At 45.6% G+C, this 20529-nt stretch overlaps 1 protein-coding gene across 1 annotated transcript in view; it reads left to right on the forward strand.

The window, feature by feature from the left end:
* Nucleotides 1-410: 410 nt before the first annotated feature.
* Nucleotides 411-20529, forward strand: part of Nup107 (nucleoporin 107) — a 30842-nt gene continuing 10723 nt past the window's right edge. The window contains exons 1-19 of the mRNA XM_051176184.1: nt 411-483; nt 2476-2567; nt 2983-3069; nt 3942-4057; nt 6068-6212; nt 6855-6958; nt 7378-7505; nt 8079-8127; nt 8785-8856; nt 9589-9677; nt 11988-12066; nt 13643-13756; nt 14654-14744; nt 14838-14914; nt 15845-15904; nt 16958-17103; nt 17210-17258; nt 19341-19410; nt 19707-19816. Coding sequence (XP_051032141.1) covers nt 476-483; nt 2476-2567; nt 2983-3069; nt 3942-4057; nt 6068-6212; nt 6855-6958; nt 7378-7505; nt 8079-8127; nt 8785-8856; nt 9589-9677; nt 11988-12066; nt 13643-13756; nt 14654-14744; nt 14838-14914; nt 15845-15904; nt 16958-17103; nt 17210-17258; nt 19341-19410; nt 19707-19816 — 1686 coding nt within the window. The 5' untranslated portion in view covers nt 411-475. The remainder of the gene's footprint in view (nt 484-2475; nt 2568-2982; nt 3070-3941; nt 4058-6067; nt 6213-6854; nt 6959-7377; nt 7506-8078; nt 8128-8784; nt 8857-9588; nt 9678-11987; nt 12067-13642; nt 13757-14653; nt 14745-14837; nt 14915-15844; nt 15905-16957; nt 17104-17209; nt 17259-19340; nt 19411-19706; nt 19817-20529) is intronic.

The following is a 20529-nucleotide window of genomic DNA, read 5'->3' on the forward strand; positions in this document are numbered from 1 at the left end:
CCCTTGTGGCAAGTTTATCCATTGCATTTCAATTTCTACAAAGACGGCTGGTGCTGTAAAGGAAAGATAAATATCAACGATCGATCGGAAACAAGTTTAAAGCGCACCCACCGAGGCTGCCCCACCCAGCGCCCGCCCCTGCGCACTCCATCAGAACCGCAGTGCAGCGACTTCCGGCTTCCCAGCCCCCGGACCCCGCCCACAAGCCCCGCCCCGGGCACCGCGCCAAGCCCCGCCCTCTCCCCCTCCCCGCCTGGCCGGCACCGCCCAGTCACGCAGCCACGCACCGGCACACTTCTGCGCCTGCGCCAAGTGGGAACGCTGTGTCTCGGTGGCCGGTCCTTTCCGCAGGGGCTGGCTTCTCGGCGGCACGCTTCCGGGTCGGAGGGTTCACTTCCGCAGGGCGGGAAGGCTGAAACGCGGTGGCTGGGCAGCGGGCGCGTTTGCTGGGTTCTGGGAGGCGGAGGCCGCAGCCATGGACAGGTGAGGCCGGGTGGGGACGCCTGGGGCAGGCCTGTGCCGCTCGGTGCGGGCGCAGCCGGGCTGCGGACAGTGCGGGCCCCGCGATCCTCGCCCCGGGCCCCGGGCCCCGGGTGTGCGGGCCGCTCCCGCGCCGCCGTCCGCCCCGAAGTGGGCGGCCCAGGTCGGTAGAGCCGGTCCCGCGTTGGAAACGCTGGTGAGCGAGCGGCCCGAGGTCACCGCCACTCGGCGCTGCGGCACGTCTCGGTGCAGACTTTGTCGTGCTGGTTGGTTCAGTCCAGTCGTCCGTCCGTGCCTGTCGCCGTGATCGGACTAGACTTTAAGGGCCGGCCGGCGCCAGGTATTTGATTTTTCTCAAGTGATCGGGGGGGACAGGCGAGCAGGGTGACGCGCTGTGTTTACACCGCACCGAGGGAAAACTTGACGGAGACTTAAACCCCCGCCACAGGAGAGTCAGGGAAGCTGTCAAAGGCGACCAGCCAGCTGGCCGCTTGAGTGATAATACCGCATTGTTGCTAATACTGGACACGCTGTGCTAGGTTTATTTTGGTGTGTCCCTTAAGGCTTAAGTAATGCATTTAGTCTTCGAGCAGTCCCGTGAGGATCTGTATTGTCATCCTTCTGTCTGAGGACAGTGAGCCCGGAAGAGATCAAGGAGCCAAGTTCTGGGTCTGGACCTGTATAGTTCAGTAGTAGAGTGCCTGAGGTTCTGAGAAAAAAAGCAGAGAAAGAGAACCCGGTGCCCAGCATGGAACTTCGTATCTCCATAAAGCGGTTTGGTGAACAATTTTAGGAGGTGTTTACCAAGTGACAAAGAAGCGAATGTAAAGCTCTGTAAAGGAACATACTCAGAGGTATAAAGTTATGAAAAAATGGTCACACTCCGTGTGTCTGAATGCTCTGTGGGTGAGCATCAGAGGCCCAACTCCTCAATTGGGATCGTGTTGTAAATAATACATGGGAAAGTATGAATTTGATTCTGTAGGCCAGAGGGAGTTATTGAAGATTTCAAGTAGAAGGAAAGTGTATCAGTTTGTTGTTGTTGTTGTTGTTGTTTTAAAATCTGCCAGGCTATGGTGGTGCACACCTTTGGTCCCAGCACTTGGGAGGCAGAGGCGGGCGGATCTCTGTGAGTTAGAGACCAGCCTGTTCTACAGAGCAAGTTAAGCTAAGGCTGTTACAAAGAGAAACCTTTCCTTAAAAAACAAACAAACAAACAAATGTTTAATCCACAAGGTTTAGTTTGTAACAGTTCTGGTCTTGGAGGTCTGGAGCTGTGTGACTTCCATAGTGCCAAGCCAGGAGACATCCTTTGTGTACATGGGTAGAAATCACTAGAATCCCTTCATCTTACTCTTTCGCCCCACCAAGCCAGACAGCATAGTACTCACACATCTGAAGTGTAGTCTGCATAAGTCTTCTGGTCAACAAACAGGCCGTGCATTTAATGCTGGTCCCATATGATTGTATTGTCTAGTGACAAAATCTATTCTATTTGCATGAGAATTCACTTACCTACTGAAGAATTTCTCAGACCCTGTTTCATCTTTTGTTTGGGTTTGTTTTTGACTCAGGGTCTCACTGTGTATCCAGGTCTGCCTGGAACTTACTATGTGGTTCAGTTCAGAGTGCAGGTGAGTCTGGCCTACCAGCTGTGCATCAGGGAGCAGCCGCCTCATTACTGCCGAAGCCTTTGTAGAGAATTCTGCAGTCAGGCAGCTGTTCCGTCCACTGGAGGGAAGATTTTCCTGTCTTTTCATGTATGAAGCAGTTGTAGTATAGATCTCAGGCTCTGAAGTAACTGTGTAGGAAATAGAACACTGAGATACTAGAAGGTGAAAGAGAGGGAATGACAGGACTACAAACGGGAGGGTATTCCTGGCAAGGCTTGGCTGTCGGAGTGGCCTGTGCTTTGACTCAGAGTTCTTTGCTCTAACTGTACTGATAAAGTTGTCTTTGAAAGTGCCGTCTAAAAGCTTCATTACACTGTTTCAGGAGTGGCTTTATGGAGATGTCATCCCCTGTGATCCGGGAGGCAGAAGTGACAAGGACTGCAAGGAAGCAAAGTGCTCAAAAAAGAGTTTTAAGTATCCTTTGTGTTTTAAGAATTACACAAATTGCAGAGTGCTTTGAATCAGTGTTGCAGGATTTTCTTTGCAGCATTAAACATTAAGTGTTTATTGCCTCTATGGGTGTTTTATTTGGTGGATACACGCTCTAAGTGAACTTCAGGGAGGTTAAGATTTCTGCTTCTCTGAATGCATGTTCTGGTTCCCTACCAGTATGTCATGGTAGCCAACTAGTAGTACATATTTTCTAATACTGATCTGAGAATTTAATGACAGAAGGAATGAACTACTATGTACATAGAAAGTGAGGTAGCAGTAAAATGCTTTGTTCTTGAAAAAAAAAATGTATTTGTGTGTCTTGTGTAGTAAATCTATTGTTAACATTAGTGATTTCCCCCTCAACATGGAAAACTTTTCCTTAATTCTTCCAAAGTTCAGGCCAACCAAGATGAAAATTTTGGTAATACTACACCAAGAAGCCAAATTATTCTTCGAACTCCAAGCTCATTTCGACAGCCTTGTAAGATTATTGTTTCTGCTTTTAAAGTATTTAATAGAGTAGTAGTCATAATATGAACTAACATTTACATAATTTACATAGTAAGATATGTGGCAACAGTCTCTGGAAGTAAGCGGAAATAGTAATGATTATGGTTGTCTGAACTCTTGAGAACAAGCACTGTACTACTGTACGTCCATGCATGGGCTGGTGACATACTGTTACCTACTCCTGCAAACTAGAAGGTGGACTTGGAGGGGCCAGCGGGGAGTGAGTGGGTGCTGTTATTCAGACAGCGGAAACAGCTGTCTGTGGCCGGGCCCACTCCACTGCATGCCGCTTGTGCTCCCTGGCATGAGCCGGGGGGGGGGGGGGCTGCCCACCGGTGCCCCTTTGCTTGTTTTAGTTTTAAGTCTGTGCAGTTACATTTATATGGAAAGTATCTTTTCTTCGTAACATAAAAATGAACATTTAAAGTGTTTGATTTGACTCTAAATAATTGAGAAATTGTTCCTTCATAAGTAAGTGTGGGGATTTCATGTTCATGCGTGTGTAGGTGCATGTATATATACGTGTTCCCGTGTGTGAGTGTCTGGAGGAGTATGTGCATATAGGGGTGCATGCACATATATGTGCACACGTGTCCATTCTACAGATGGACCTTGGGTGTTATTCCTCAGTAGCCTTTTGAGACAGGGTTTCCAGTTAGGACGTAGGGCTTTCTGATTGATCTAGATTGTCAGGGTCTCTGTGTCAGAGTTTCTTACTGGATGCTAGGGGTCAAACTCAGGTCCTCACACTTTACTAATGGAGCCATCCCACATACCCGGAAAAATGTATTTGTGGCTGGTCTACTTGCTCTGTGTTGACGGTTCCTGACCTTTCACCTGTAGTCACCCCACCAAGCCGAAGCTTACTAAGACACCCGGATATTTCCTGCATTCTTGGAACGGGAGGGAGGTCTCCCCGACACACACAGTCTTCTGGGTTCTTTGGAAATCTATCCATGGTATGTATAAATAAATGCACTTTTGTATTTGGATTAAAAGCCTTTTAATGGAAATTGAAGTTATATTCATGATGAAAGTAATTTCAGGTTGTGTGGAGTTATATAATTGGTTAGACATTTGAGCAAAATCAAATGTTGGAGCATTTCATGTCACAGAAGGAAAATGGTGGCAATAATGTTTAGATATAGGAAAAATACCTGAATGTGGCTGTTTGCTAACCAAATGAAATGCATTCTAAAACTGGTCATGGCTGTTAAAGCCAAGCCCTGTTTTGTTGGTTGTTGGTTTTGTTCTGGATTTGTTTTTCTGAGATAGGGTCTCACTGTGTAACCCTGGCAGGCCTAGAACTCAGGTCCACCTACCTCTGTCTCCAAGTGCTGGGACTAATCAAGCACCGCTGTACGTGGCCAGTTTTAATTACAGAGAAGGCTGAAGAGGTGGCTCATTGGGTAAACTGCTTGCCTCACAAGTGTGAGTCCCGAGTTCAGATCCCGCACTACTGTGAAAGCCGCGTGTGACAACGCTGTTACCCTAGAACTGGGGCGTGTGGCATGGAGACATAGTAAGAGGCAGTCATTCTAGAGAACCCCAGAGTCTGTGAGAGGCCCCGCCAAAAACAAGGTGAAGGGTCCCAGCACTCGGGAGGCAGAGGACTGCAGAGGCAGTTCCCGACAGCAGGGCCACACAGAGAAGCCCTGCCCCACAGACACAAGAAGACAGGAAAGAGACCGTCAGAGGTGAGAGAGCGGTAAGGAGGGAGACAGCCCACCCGTGGGGTCTAACGAGAGATAGGCTGTGTCCAAACGGAACTGAATTACAGGCGCCCACCGCGTCTGCCTCTGCTTTGATCCCTGACCTGGAAGGAAAGGCCTCCTGCCCGCAGTTAGAGGCAGGAGTACTCTGGGCATCGGAAGTGCAGCAGAAAAGCAACCTGGGCTTCTCCACTCACAGCGGAAGAGAGTATTTGGGGGAAGGATGAGACAGTCTCTAGGAGCACTGTACAGTACCTAGACAAGCAGAAGAAATGGTACACGCTATGATGCACGTGGCTTCACCTGCTTGTTAAATATCCCAACTAGGGAAAAAACGCATTGTGTGAAAGAAAGAAACAAAAACTGTGCTGTATTAGTAGATGCTCCAGGCACATTAATTCCAAAATCAAAATAGTTCTGTCTTTGGCATTGTGGTTTATTAAGCAGGCATTTTGAGACTTTTATGCATAAATGAAGCTATCTGGAGTGGGTATTTCCTGGAGGGTAGTTTTGCCTTTTAACTTTGCTTTGTTGGAGCTTAAATCCATCTCCTTTTTGTTTTCTCACTGTTTTGGGAATCAGCCAGGGGCCCAATGGTGCTGTAGACCTAATATCCCAGCCCACAGGAGTCAGAGGCAGGAGGATCAGAGGTTTAAGGTCATCCTCCGCCACATGTCTACATAAGACCAGCTGTAAAAAAAAAAAAAAAAAAAAAAAAAATTTAAGCTGTATTTATTATATATACAGTGTTCTGCCAGCATGTGTGCCTGCAGGCCACCAGAGGGCACCAGATCTCATTACAGATGGCTGTGAGCCACCATGTGGTTACCAGGAATTGAACTCAGGGCCTCTGGAAGAGCAGCCAGTGCTTTTACCCTCTGAACCATCTCTCCAGCTGAAAGAATAATCCTCAGATATTGGGGCTGGGGAGATGACTCAGTGGTTAAGAGCACTGACTGCTTCTCTAGAAGACTGAGGTTCGAGTCCCAGCACCTACATCTCTATGCACTGCCTCTGTCTCCAGCCCAGAGGAGCCAGCGTTCTCTTCTGCTCTCTGTGAGCGTCATGTACGAAAGTGGTGCATAAACACACATGCAGGCAAAACATCCAAACACAGAGTAAAGCAAAGAAAACTTGTAGCTTCCTTAACAAGACCTCAGCCCTCTAAAATGAAGAACACGTAGGGTGGGAAAACTATACCATTATTATTTGCTTCTTTAAGACGATTGCTTCATTGCTTTCCTTTATTTTTCTAAGGTGACTAACCTGGATGACAGTAACTGGGCAGCTGCTTTCTCATCACAGCGTTTGGGGTTCTCTACAAACGTGGAGCCCCACAGCGTAACCGAGGACGTAAACCTGAGTGCCGTTATGTTACGCGAAGACGACCCAGGAGAGGCTGGTAATGGCTTTGAGATTTAAGTAGTACAGCCCTATAATCCAGCACTCAGGAGGCAAAGGCATGGGGATCTTTGTGGGTTTGAGACCAGCCAGTCTACATAGCAATTTCCTGCCAGTCAGCCTGGGCTACATAGCAGAACTCTATCTCAACAACAGTGTGTGTGTGTGTGTGTGTGTGTGTGACTCTATTTCAACAACAGTGTGGGGGGGGGGGCACAACACATGAGACTCAGAAAATCACAACTGCTAGTAAAAGTGGAGAAATGGAAACACACTGAGACCCTTGGGCACAATAGTACACAATAGTGCACTCCCAGCGCCTCAGGGGTAGAGGCCGGAGGAGTCTTATGTGCACAGTGGTGGTCACCGTGGGGTGAGGGGAATATGGGCTGGAGGGCTATTGATGGATGGCACGTTCACCACCATGTGAATGTTCCTAACGCCACTGAACACACACTTACAAAATGTGAGAGATCCGATTGCCTGTGCCTCCTGAGTGCTGACACTAAAGGCAGGCGCCACCATCGCCCTGCAGCAAGTCACTGGCTCTTAAAAATACATTTGCGTTGGGGGGGCTCGTCGCTTGTTTTGTGTTTTTGTGTGTGGCTTACCCTTTGTCCCTTCCTTGCTCTCCGTGTTTTAGCATCCATGAGTATGTTCTCAGATTTCCTGCAGTCTTTCTTGAAGCACTCTTCAACCACAGTCTTTGATCTTGTAGAAGAGTATGAAAACATCTGTGGGTGTCAGGTAATTAATCCCCTCCCGTGGTCGGTGAACTTCAGTGCCTGTGTGTTCGTCTGCTGACTCCCGTTCTGTGTTACTGATGGTGCATGCGAGGCAGAGGCAGGCGGGTCTCTGAGTTCAAGGCCAGCATGGTCTATAAGAGCCAGCTCCAAAGCTACACAGGGAAACTGTGTCTAGAAAAACCAAAGTAAACATATCTTGCTCAAACTATTGTCATTCTTGGTGAGAGTCTCTATTAAAACCCTAATAGGTAGGCAGGAGACAAGATATGTTTATTTATTTATATATATATATATATATATATATATATATATATATATTCAACTCAAGGTTCCTGCTAGCGCTCTGTACTTGAACACAAAGATACTAGTACCTCAGAATTATAGAAAAACAGCCTCTTTACATCTGTGTTTTTAATTTAGGTGAATATACTGAGTAAAATAGTGAGCCGAGCGACGCCTGGACTGCAGAAGTTTTCAAAGACAGCCAGTATGCTCTGGCTTCTTCAACAAGAGATGGTCACATGGAGGCTGCTTGCCTCTTTGTATAGGTAAAGTTCTGTAAAATTCATGAGTGAGGGAGGAAAACATGAGGTAACAAGTCAATTGGGCAAATTAACTTAAATTTTAGTGAGTGGTTTAGAATAGATTTTGCTAATCTTGAGATTTATCATTTCTGTGTCGAGTGGTTATGAGCAGTCTGTTGGATCATAAAGCAGGTACCTAAAAAAAAAAAAAAAGTAATAATAATAATCAGTCTACTATACACCTGTAATCCCAGGAGGCTAAGGCAGAAGGATTGAAAGCTTGAGTCGAGCCTGGCTGCAGAAAGCCAGGAAAGATGGACTTGATGGTTTGGTTTTTATTATGAAATACGGAAAAAAGGTCATTATTAATTTTGCCATATGTCCTTACTGGGTGCCATTAAAGGCTACAATAGTAACTATAGTTATGCTCAGGTGTCAAGATTAGACTAATCACATATTTGCTATTACATCTTACATTAAATTAATTGATTAAGTTAATTGGCAGCTTATTTGTTTCTGTGTAGTAGAATGTGGAACAGCGTAAAAGGTTGTTTCAATGCATCTGTGTGAAATAAAGCTTTTTGTATTATTTTTCAGAGACAGAATACAGTCTTCGTTAGAAGAGGAAAACATGTTTGCAGTTGCTGTACGTTTTCTATTAATTTTTTCCATTACAGGTGCTTATAATTGGGAGACTGTGTTTTCAACCCTCCATTTGCATTTGCCCATTTTAAAAATGTGCAAGTCCATAAAAGACATTTAAAGTAATCAAAGATTTATGTTCATGGGTAAAGGTTCTTTTCTACCCCTCTCCCCCAGTAATTAACATAATAACTCAGTTTGTGTCTTATCGGGTGTTTTCTGTGCTTCTATGTACAGACACACATTTTCAAACTATTCACGTAAAGTTTGGTTTGGTTGAGACAGGGTTTGGTTTTATGGCCTCAAAGTCACTACCCTAGACAAGCACTCAGCTGCACCCCAGCGCCCGAGTGTTTAAATGTGTGTCAGTTAAAACTTGGCATGGGGTTATCTTTCTTCTGTCCCCCAGCCTCTTTTATTTGTATGTGAAGATACAAATGCATTGTAACTGTTTCAGATTATTTTACTTCTCTATTTTAGAGGGAAATGTCTCTTTTTAATATGTAAGTTTTTGGTCACTGGTAAGAGGGAAGTTGTTTGTTTGTTTACTACTCGGAAAGCCCAGTAAATTGGAGGGTGAGTGCAGGTTGCTAAATGCACTTATTTGTAATGGGTCTCGTGAACCGTCTTTTCTCCCTCCCTTTTATTGTTCTCTTCACAGGCTATTAATGCCAGCGAGAAGACGGTTGTGGAAGCTCTGTTTCAGAGAGACTCAATGGTCCGTCAGAGTCAGGTGTGGCTGGGGTTCTTCAGTTCTTCCTTTAAAGGGATATGGAGGAAAGGCAAATGACATACAAAGCCCTACAGGGTTTTTTTTTGGTTTTTTGTTTTTTTTTTGGTGGGGGGGTTTCAAGATAGGGTTTCCTCTGTGTAGCTTTGGAGCCTATTCTGAAACTCTATAGTCCAGGCTGGCTTTGAACTCAGAGCTCCTCTTGTCTCTGCCTCCCAAATGCTGGGACTAAAGGCATGAGCCACCACTGCCCACTAGCAATGTTTTGTTTGTTTTTTGAGACAGGGTTTCTCTGTATTACTTTGGAGGCTGTCCTGGAACTAGCTCTGTAGACCAGGCTGGCCTCGAACTCACAGAGATCCTCCTGCCTCTGCTTCTGCCTCCCCAGTGCTGGGACTAAAGGCCTGCACCATCACTGCCCACCAGCAGTTTTGTTTTTTAACTTATCTCTTTTCTTAATTTTCTTTCTACTTATTTTTTTTAACATAATTTAAAATAAATTAGGGATGTTATTCTTCAAATTTTAAATAACCTTTGTGTTTCCAAGGACGTACTATTAGAAACAGCATTATTACTATAGGAAATGCTGTTGTGTGCAATGCTTGTTTATCTTAAAAAGTAAAAGTAGTGGTTGGGAAAAGTTGTTATTTGATATCAGAAACTTGAGTTAAGGATGGAAGCGCTATCAAAAATAGGTTTTAGAGTTAAAATGATCTTTGTCTGTTTCTTTCCTAGCTGGTGGTAGATTGGCTAGAAAGTATTGCCAAAGATGAAATTGGAGATTTTTCTGATAATATTGAGTTTTATGCAAAATCAGTATATTGGTAAGTAAGTAGCTTTTATTTTTGAGAATACCCTTTATGCCAGGTGCAGTGGCACATGCCTTTAATCCCTTGGTTAGTAGAGATGGGTGGATTGCTGAGTTCAAGTTCAGCTTGGTCTAAAGGAGTTCCAGGACAATCAGAGGTACACAGAGAAACCCTGTTTCAAAAAAGCCAAAAGAATACTTTGTATGTATCCTTTAACAATTTCATGCATGTACTGAGAATTGGAGAAAGTAAGACCTTTGGGAAAACCATGAATAAACTTAATGAATAAGCCAGGTATAGTGGCACATGCCATTAACCCCAGTACTTGGGAGGCAGAGGCAGGTGGATTCTGTGAGGGTGAGGCCAGCCTAGTCTACACAGCGAGTTCCAGAACAGCCAGGGCTGTATAATGAGACCCTGTCTTGAGGAAAATTAATGCATAGAAGATGGTAATGAATCCGTCTCTGGGCACACCAGAAGGTAGTAAGCAGCAAGAGACTTCAGAAATAGAGGAAACCAGGTCTGGTTGCCACCTGTTGCCCTAGCTACTTGGGAAGCTCAAGCAAGGGCGTCGCCTGATCCCCAGAGTTCAAGGCTAACGTCTGGCCAGCATAGCAGATGCCTGTCTAGAAGGAGGAGGGAGACAGCACCCAAGAAGGAAAGAGATCAAGGGCCAGAGCAGGAAGAAGTCTGGCTACATGTGTTGTGAGTAAGAACAGCACAGTGCTCCTGAGAAAGTAAAGTGTTTGCACGAGGGGCAGGTGGGTGAGGGTTCTCTCTCAGGACCGGAAAGAAAGAAGAAATAGTTGAGTAGTTGGTTTTTCTGAAAGTGAAATTGAGGAAGGGTGAATTTCCCTGATAAAGACTTTCACAACTTTTCCCGTGAGCTGTTCTCCGTCTCTTAAAGCTTTAGTGATACAGAATCCTAAACAGACCCGGAAACTTATGTGATCATGTGTTTTGTTTTGTTTTTCCCAAGGCATCACAATGGGGAGCTGGATTGTGTTAACAAACTACAGAAAAATGCATTCAAAAAGATTAACCTTGCATTATAGCAGCCATACATTTAACGTAGATGATAGCTCTGAATGTAAAAGCAACCCAGAATGTGTTAGATGGATAATAGGGAGCTATCACTCTAATTTGGCGTTAGCAAATGTTTCAAGAAAAAATTGACTTCATCAAAATTGGAAACCCCGTTTAAAGACACAATGGATGTGGGTGTGTGCACCTTTAACTCCAGCATTTGGGAGGCAGTGGCAGAGGCAGTCAGATTTCTGAGTTCACAGCTGGGCTGGCCTACATGGTGAGCTCCAGGCCCATCTTAAAAAGGGGGCGGGGACACTATAAAGAAAATAAGTGGGCATGTGTGCAAGAGTACACCTGAGTTCCGTTCTCTGCCCATGCTGGATGATGTCTTAGGGCTCACTGTTACTGCGGAGACACCCGAGTTCCGTTCTCTGCCCATGCTGGATAATGTCTTAGGGCTCACTGTTACTGTGGAGACACCTGAGTTCCGTTCTCTGCCTGTGCTGGATGATGTCTTAGGGCTCACTGTTACTGTGAAGAGACACCATGACCACAGAAAGCCTTAGAAAGGAAAGCATTTAATTGAGGTGGCAGCTTACCGTTTTAGAGGTTTAGTCCATTACCAGCATGACATCTGGGAGTGTGGCAGAATGCAGGCTGATAAGTAGCTGAGAATTGAAGGCAACAGGAAGTAGTCTGAGACACTGAGTACGACTTGAGCATATGTGAGACCTCAAAGCCCTCCTCCACAGTGCTCCACCCATTCCAACAAGCCACCCCTCCTAACAGTGCCACTCCCTACGGACCCTTAGTCCCAGTAACCAGAGGCAGGTAAGTTCTAGTCCTAGACAAGCTGGTCTACATAGGTAACACAGTAAAAGGCAGAAGACTCAAAAACATGCCTCATAAGAGCATGCTTCCGTTTGGCCACCAAGGCATGAAAAAAAGTTCACCGTCCTTTCTGTATTAGGAGCATTGCGCTGGGCGTTGGTAGCACACACCTTTAATCCCAGCACTCACCGGGCAGAGGCAAGCGGATCTTTGTGAGACCAACCTGGTCTACAGAGCGAGTTCCAGGGCAGGCCCCAAAGCAACACAGAGAATCCCTGTCTCAAAACAACAACAACAAAACAACTTTGTACATTTTTCTACATTTCTTGTCTCTTTTTTTTTTTTTTTTTTTTTGAACACACAGGTGTACTTGTGGGGGGCAGGGGCGTGGGGTTTGTTGTTACCCACAAAAAAATTGTAGTGCTCAGATTATCCCATTTAGGAACCTGCTATTTCTCCTTTCAGGGAAAATACCCTCCACACCTTAAAACAGCGGCAGCTGCTGCCCTACATAGGAAGTGTCCGGCCTCTTGTCACGGAATTGGTAAGTTCCTAGTTAGGGTGACTACTGCTGCCACAAACTCCATGACCAAAGCAACTCCAGGAGAGTGGGTGGATTCGGCTCACACTTCCACAGCACTGTTCATCACTGAAGGAACTCAGGGCAGGAACCCTGAGGCCGGAGCTCATGCAGAGGCCGTGGAGGGTGCCGCTTACTGGTTTGCTCAGCCTGCTCTTATAAAACCCAGGACCACCAGCCCGGGGGTGGCCCCACCCACCATAGGCTGGGCCCTCCCATCAGTCACTAATTGAGAAAATGCCCACTGCTGGATCTCATGGAGGCATTTTCTCAACTGAGGTGTCAGGCTGACATAAAACCAGCCAGCCAGCACAGTAAGTGTTCTTGGAAGTCAAGGTTGTCTTTAAAGATATGTGATACTACCATTTCTAAAGTGACATTAAAGTCATTTTGTTTGACACACAACTGTGAAGACTAAATGTTCAATATTAATGCCGAATGTTGAAAACCTGCAAATGTGGTTAAGAATCATGATTTTAGAAGTTTGTGGCATTTTTTGTTTTTAAAGATTTATTTTTAATTATACATACCTGTGTTTATGTGGGGATAGTTGCACTTGTAAGTGCAGGTGCCTGCGGAGACCAGAAAAATGTTGGGTCTCCTGGAGTTACAGGCAGTTGTGAGGTGCTGGGAACCAAACTGGGGTTCACTGCAAGAACAGAACTGATGAACTGGCTAGCCGTCTCTCTCCAGCCCCGTTTTTTCCCTGAAGGCACCCTTGCCTCAGGCCAGCTTTGAACTTGAGGACCCCACCCCACCCCACCCCGAGTGCCTGGGATGTTTTCACTTGTTTATTGGTAACTAGTGTGTAGTTGGGCTTGTTTTATTTTCTGAAGGGGTGGGTAGGGGTGGGTATTGTATTTGTTTGGCTGTTTTATTTTACACTACTGAGGATTGAACCCTTGTGCGTGCTGGGTAACTGTTGATCAGTGAGCTATGCCCCTGCTCCACTTCTGCTTTCCATGGGAGTGGTCACAGGGGGGCCTGGGTGTCACAGGGGGGCCTGGGGGTCACAGGGGGGCCTGGGGGCCACAGGGGGGCCTGGGGGTCACAGGAGGACTTAGTAAGCTCTCTTGCCCTATGATCTCTGATTATTCATTCTTTCTAGTCAGAATAGAGCCCTTCTGTCCATCCTTAAGCTGAGCTGAGGTAGTGTTAACTATCTGGACTGGGATAGTGGGATTCTATGCTCGGCTCACTAGGCATGCACCGTGTTGGGCCAACAGAATCTGTTCAGGGTGGAGGTGGGCAGCAGACAAATAAGCCAACTAGGAACTCTTGTGACACTCCCTTCTCTTTATTAACTAGGCTTTAAAGGAATTTGTTTCTGTACGTAAATACCGTCTATGTCATGCTGACTTTTAAAATGTGTAGATTACGTAGGGTCAGGGTTTAGTAGCTTATACGCTCAGCAGCAGGGCCCTGAGTTTGATCCCTAGCACTGTACGAATGACTGACTAAGGTATAAACAAATAGGTAGACAAAATTTTAAATGTATGTAGGTTCCAAATATCTACAGTTAATGGTGAGTTCTTTATAGGACCCTGATGCTCCTATTAGGCAGAAAATGCCGCTTGATGACCTGGATAGAGAAGATGAAGTTAGATTACTCAAGTATCTCTTCACTCTCATTCGTGCGGGAATGACAGAAGAGGTAAGCGATGCAGACCTTGCTTGTTGGGGTCCCACGCGCCATAGACCCAAAGTCGGAAGAGTCTTCGCGACTCTGGCTGTGCTTCTGTGCTGTGTCTGCCGCTTTGTGAGGCTTCGGAGAGCAGTCTCTCTGCTTCCCAGAATGCTTACTCGGCCAATTCTCCCGCAAGCCTCTCGCTAGAGCCTCCCTGCGTCTTCTCGTTTTAAAGCATGACACTGGGTGATGCTGCCAACACGCGTAGGGTACATTGACTCTACCATTTCTTCTGGGTTATGTTGAATTTAAGGAAATACCAGTAAACTAAATGAGTGGTAGCTCTATTCTCATTTTATTTTTACTTACTTAGTTTTGGTTTTTCAAAGTAGGTTTCTCTGTGTAGCCCTGACTGTCCTGAAATTCACTGTGTAGACCAGGCTGGCCTTGAACTCAGAGATCACCTGCCTCTGCCCCCTAAGTGCTTGGATTAAAGATGTGTGCCACTACTGCCTGTCTTATAGGTTCTTTATAATAATTTTTATTACACAAATCAAAGGTAATCAAATGTTTTTATTTTTAGTAAAAATCCATATTAATAGATAGTGTCATAGTACCCTAGTAGCAACCCTAAAATGAAGAAAGAAAGGAATTACTAGGAAAATGGGGGCGTGGGGTGTAGCACAGTTGGTAAAGTGCTTGCCTTACATCCTTACATCCTTACATGAGTGAAGTCTGGGGTTGGTCCCCAGCCCTACTGAAAGGAAAAGGATCACACCCAGACAGATGGGGATTTGTGGGTAAAGTGGGATGCCGTCACCAGTTGCCTTCATCGTCCTCTGTGACATTGATGTCACTTGGTAGCTAGTCTTGCCAGACTGGGTATGTTTCCAATGATGTCATTGTTCCTTTTTGTTTCCTAAGGCACAACGGCTCTGCAAACGTTGTGGGCAAGCATGGCGAGCTGCAACCCTGGAAGGCTGGAAACTCTATCATGACCCTAATGTTAACGGAGGTATATTAGCCTTCATTCTGGGCGGGACATGGAGGTGTTTAGCGCTGTGTGCCAGTCTTAGTGAATTTGTGAATTTCCTTTACTGTTGTGTAGGAACAGAGCTTGAGCCTGTTGAAGGGAATCCATACAGAAGGATCTGGAAGATTAGTTGCTGGAGAATGGCTGAAGATGTAAGATAATGAAACCCTCACTGAGACCTCTTCCACCCAGTTTAAATGAAAGTGCACTGAGGAGCTATGTTCAGTGTGACACATGGTAAAGTCCCTCATTAGGAGGAGCAGGCCTGGCGATGGGGCACACTGTTGAAATCAGGTACTGAGCATTAACACTGCTGTGAGGGACAGCAGGCAGGACGGACCACTCGAGCTTAGAGAACACCATGGCCAAGAGAACACCGTGGCCAGCTCAGAGCTGTCTTCTGAGAGCAGCATGGCTGGGCGGTGCTGGCGCACGCCTTTACTCCCAGCTCTCGGAGGCGGAGGCAGGCCGGCTCTCTGAGTTCGAGACCATCCTGGGCTACAGAGTGAGTTCCAGGGCAGCCTCCAAAGCTGCACAGGGACGCACTGTCTCAAAGAGTAGCATGGCCATGCAGACTAAACTGGACAGGACTGAAGTCACAGGCAGTCACCACTGAGGGCCTGCCTGCGATGGCAGTGCTGGGAGCAGAAAGGGAGTCGCCCAGTGTCCTGTGGGTGACATCTTGAAAGGGCACTGACGCAGCCCTTAAAACAGAGTGGAGTAAAGAGCTTAGGAATCTATGTAAACTGATGACGCTGGCCTGGGTGTTGTTCCCAGGCCAGTGTCACAAATGTTGGTGCTGAGAAACTGTAGAGCCAGCACCTTGCCTAGGTTCCGTGTAGACAAACATTTTATAAACAATCCAAATACACGTGGGACTTGGCCTTGCTTTCAGTTGAGATTGAAATGTTTGATTTTTGGTTTTTTTTGTTTGTTTGTTTGTTTTTTGCTTTTGTTTTTGTTTTCTTCCTGAGGAAGCTTAAGAACTAAGTGACCAGGTTCAACCTAGAAGAATTATGACGAAAACTGACATGCATGCTCGGGAAAGTAACACTCTCCAATCCTTTTGATCGTTGTTTTAGGAACTTTTCAATAAATATGAAAGAGCGATCTACGCAGCCCTGAGTGGGAACCTCAAGCAGGTGCGTAGTGCTGTGATGGTGGCCTTTTCTGCAGGTAAAGCCAAGTACTGCACAGTCCCGTGGTTCTGTGTAGCAGGGGGTGGGGGAGGTGGGGGGGGGGGCTGGGGCCGCGGGGAGGGCCCGCTACTTTCTAAAAGCAGCCGTGCTGCAGATGGCCAGAGCAGGGTGGTGACAACCGCTTGTCTGCACGCTTCCCACCTACGCGTGGTTTTAGCTGTTTCTGTTTCGGTTGTTTGATTGTTTGCTCGTTCTGTTATTTTGCTTTATACATAACTTAATCTGACCTCACACTTTTTTTGCTGTTTGGTTTTGTTTGGGTTTTTGAGACTATGCTCTTGCTTTGTAGACCAGGCCAACCTTGAACTTACACTTCTACTGCCTCAGCTCCTCGATGCTGGGGTTATAGGCATGCATCTGGCTCTTCCATGATGACTAAATAAATGAAGTCAGACTTTAATTCCTAAAGAAAAATAGCAGCACCCACTTACTGATGGCTCCTGCACCTACAGATCCATCTGGAAATGTACTGCTGAGGCACACTGCCAGCTTTGACTTAGCCCACATATGTGTCCCTCATAGCCCTTTGTCCCTCATTTCAGCAGCTGTCCCAAGCGTGCTGTAATAATTTAAAATACCCTTTGATATTAGCATGCAAAGTCAATTGTGACTATGAATTTGGTATGGAAAAAGTCTTAATCATACAGACTGCTTAAAAATTCTAGTTTGGCAGCTGGACAGACGGCTCAGCAGTTAAGAGCGCTGGCTGTTCCTGCAGAGGCCCTGAGTTCAATTCCTAGCAATTACATGGCATCTCAATCATCTGGTGCCCTCTTCTGGCATGCAGACATTAGTGCAAGCAGAACACTACACATAATAAGTAAATCTCTTTAAAATCTAGTTTGGGAGAGAGAGGGTTGTTTGGTGTAATTTTTTAACCCCACAGTGTTTCAGTCATGAGTAGATAGTTTGAAAGTCCTTATCAGTGGATATAATCGGCTTCCTATTCTCTTTTGTTGACTGTATCTGTGTCTCTGTTTTGGAATGGATGTAAAGCTTCTTCCTGTCTGTGACACCTGGGAAGACACAGTGTGGGCCTACTTCCGGGTGATGGTGGACAGCCTGGTAGAACAGGAGATTCGGACGTCGGTGATGACGCTGGATGAAACTGAAGAACTCCCTAGAGAGTGCATGGAAGCAAAGTGAGTGTGGCAGCTTGATGTGAGTCCGGGTGGTTACACCGCAGCTCGGGTGTGCAACACTCTCCACGTGACCATTTCTGCCCCTTTTGTTTCTTCTCTTTTGAAGTTGGACCTTAGAAAAGGTTTTCGAAGAACTTCAAGCCACTGAAAAGAAGGTAAATGTTAAAATAACCCTGTTACATGTAGCATATGAAATTAATGTCATGTAGTTGTGCGCTATACCTAAAAGGGAGAAATGTGGGATTCTCCTTTCTCATCTTTTCATTTTCTTATCAAAATAAGAGACTTTAAAAATAATATTTATTGGATAGGGCTTGGTGGTCCATGTTGTTACCCTAGCACTCAGAAGGCTAAGACAGGGCACCGCCATGAGTTGAAGGAATGGCTGGGCTGCATAGTGAGACCCTGCCTCAAAACAGAACAGAACACCACTTCCTTAGGGATTTTTTCCTAGTAACTAAAGCGTATGTACTAGTAATAACAGAACAACCCTAATATATGCCAGTAACACCGATGTAACGACACCTTCCAGCCCTGTTGTCCTTGTTCCCTCAGACGGTAAAGCACACCAACGCTTACACCGTGTGTCTTTCCCCGTGGCCTCTCACCTTAGTGTGCACGGTGTACATACGGCAGTAGTGTCAGGCTTCCAGGTCACATGGCTCCACAGCTTGTTTGTCCCTCTTAATGGTAATCTCTCTAAGTTAATCGCTATATTCTAGCCAACTTTTTAGTTTTTATCTTTTGTTTGGTTTTGTTTGTTTTAAGAGAGATGGGGACTTACTGAATACCTTTAACTGCCTGGCACTTAGAAGTAAGCCCAGACTGGCCTCAGACTCCTGGTAATCCTGTCTCAGACTTCCAGGTGCTGGAATTTGAGGTGTGTGCCAGCATACCTGATTTTAGTATTGCCTTTACTTTAAAAAATGTTTTTTCTTTCCGTTAGCGTTCAAGGTGGTGGCTATATCGTAGTGTCTTCAGATACATGACATAATACTTTGTTCTTAGTTCTTCACCCACTGTTCTCTTCCATAGCCATATATATAGTGCTCTATGGAGTTGGGTGTAGAGATATTTCATTTTGTTTTGTTTCCCATTAAAAGGTGCTCAGGTTGGTTCTGGTGCTGTAGAGTCTATCTTTGTGTGTGAGGATGCGTGAGCTTACTGCTGTTGGTAGCTTTTTAAAAGGCTAACTTTCCTAAAACATTCTTAAGAGCAACAGGGCTCTTTCTCAGTGAACACACAGCCACTTGTGTAGTTAGCGTGGGTAAAGCAGATCAGTGACCCACAGGTCTAAATCATCGAGCCTGTGTGTCTACATCAGAGGGAGCCTGTATGTCTAAATCAGTCAGAGGGAGCATGTACCTGGAGCATGTCTGTGTACCTGAAGGGCATCAGGTGTGACCTTTCAGTTCACAGGAAACAGGATGATTATGTAAGATAACGGTCCTGGCAGAATTGGCCACTCATCTGGAAGGAAACGGCCTTGACCAAAGCCTGAGCTTAAAGCCAGGTAGAGCAAATGTTTTGAATATACAAAGAAATGAACATTAAAAGACAATTGACTGATAAGACAAAATTAAAATCAGAAAAAAAAAAAAAAAAAAGAGACCTACTTTTCAAAAAAAGCTCAGCCAGTTGCCAAGTTCACTCATCTGCCTTCCTACCAGCTGTGTTCTGTCACTCGGTGACAGGTGCAGAAGAAAGCAGCTCCAAAATGATTTTGAATAGTGCTGGTTGTATTGAAGATTATCTTGAGGTTTATTTTGCCTAAGACCCATGGTCTTTTCTAGTTTGCTGTGGTAAGCTAAAGTAAACAGGAATAAAATGTTAAGAATAGTAAGTTTGGGGCCCACAGGTGGCTCGGTGGGTAAAGACTCCAGGCCGGGCCTGACCACTGAGTTTCCCCTCTAGGGTCCCTGTGATGGATGGACACCTCTGGCCTCTGACCTCTAGTGGCACTATGGCACACATGCTTATATATGTGTGCATGTACACACACGGGATAAATAAATGGATGTTCTAAAAAGATAATAAGTAGAATAACATTCCCTAGTATTAGACTGTCTTATGGAAATGGTGTTCAGTTTTGGGTTGGTGTGCCATGGATCTATTCTAAAGGCAGCACCCTTCTTGTATTCATCATTAGCTTCCTATATCACTTTCAGTGTAGCAATGAATACAAACATCCTTCAAAATGAACACAGAAGACTTATGACAATGTAACCCTTTTTCAGAGAGTTCTGGAAGAGAATCAAGAGCATTACCATGTAGTTCAGAAATTCCTTATCCTGGGAGACCTCGATGGTAAGCTGCAGCTCTATGCTACTTTGCCTGAGTTCTTCATTTCTGGGTGGTCTTCTGTGTAGTAACTTCTTGAAGCAGTACACATGACTCACTACATGTTTTAGTCCTGTACTAACATCCTCCGCCTCAAGTGTTTGTCACTGTAAGGCCAAATCTGAGCTGAACCCAGGTCTCTGGAGGTGGAGAGTGTCCCATGGTGTGGGTGTTGGCAGTGAGACACCCAGACACTGTGGGTGTCCTTGGGATGTTTGTCTCTCTGTGTTCTCACTGTGGAACTTTTGTTTGACGGCTTGCAGGTTTGATGGATGAATTTAGCAAATGGCTTAGAGGCAATCTACCTGGACATCTCCTCCGCTTCATGACTCATCTTGTTTTGTTTTTCCGCACCCTGGGACTACAGACCAAAGTAAGTAAGCATGGACAGGGCTTCCTGCCGTCCATGCTTGTGTTTAGCCACCTGCTGAAAACTCATTGTCCGTGACTTGTTAGGTTCTGTGGTCACAGAGTGCTGATGCGTGCCCACTTTTGAAGAATTCAGTCCTCATTGGTACCTAGCTAAGCTAATGGAACCAAAATTAATTCTGTGAGAATTAAAATCCCTTCTGGTGTTCATTTTTCTGTTTGATGACATTTTGGTGGGAGAATATTCAACAGCAGAGTGACAGAAGAGCTGACAAGCTTGGGCTTCCTAGCCCTGTGACCCCTCCTTCCCCTGTAGAGCGTGGACAGTATCTGACCACAAAGAGTTAAGGTGAGACGGACAGAGACCTGTCTCAGCAGGTAAAGCATTTGCCACCAAGTCTCGTGACTTGAGTTCAATCCCTGGAACCCATATAGTAGAACAAGAAAAGTGACCCCCTTCAAGCTGTGTACACACACACACACACACACACACACAATCACACACAATCACACACACACAAAAATCACACAATCACACACTCACACAATCACAATCACACACACAAAATCACACAATCACACACACACACAAAATCACACAATCTCTCTCTCTCTCTCTCACACACACACACACACACAATCACACACTCACACAGTAAATGTTTAAAAAGAGGGTTTTTGGTTTTGGTTTGATTTTTCGAGACAGTGTTTCTCTGT

The sequence above is a fragment of the Phodopus roborovskii genome, unplaced genomic scaffold (genome assembly GCF_943737965.1).
Source record: "Phodopus roborovskii unplaced genomic scaffold, PHOROB, whole genome shotgun sequence".
NCBI lineage: Eukaryota > Metazoa > Chordata > Mammalia > Rodentia > Cricetidae > Phodopus > Phodopus roborovskii.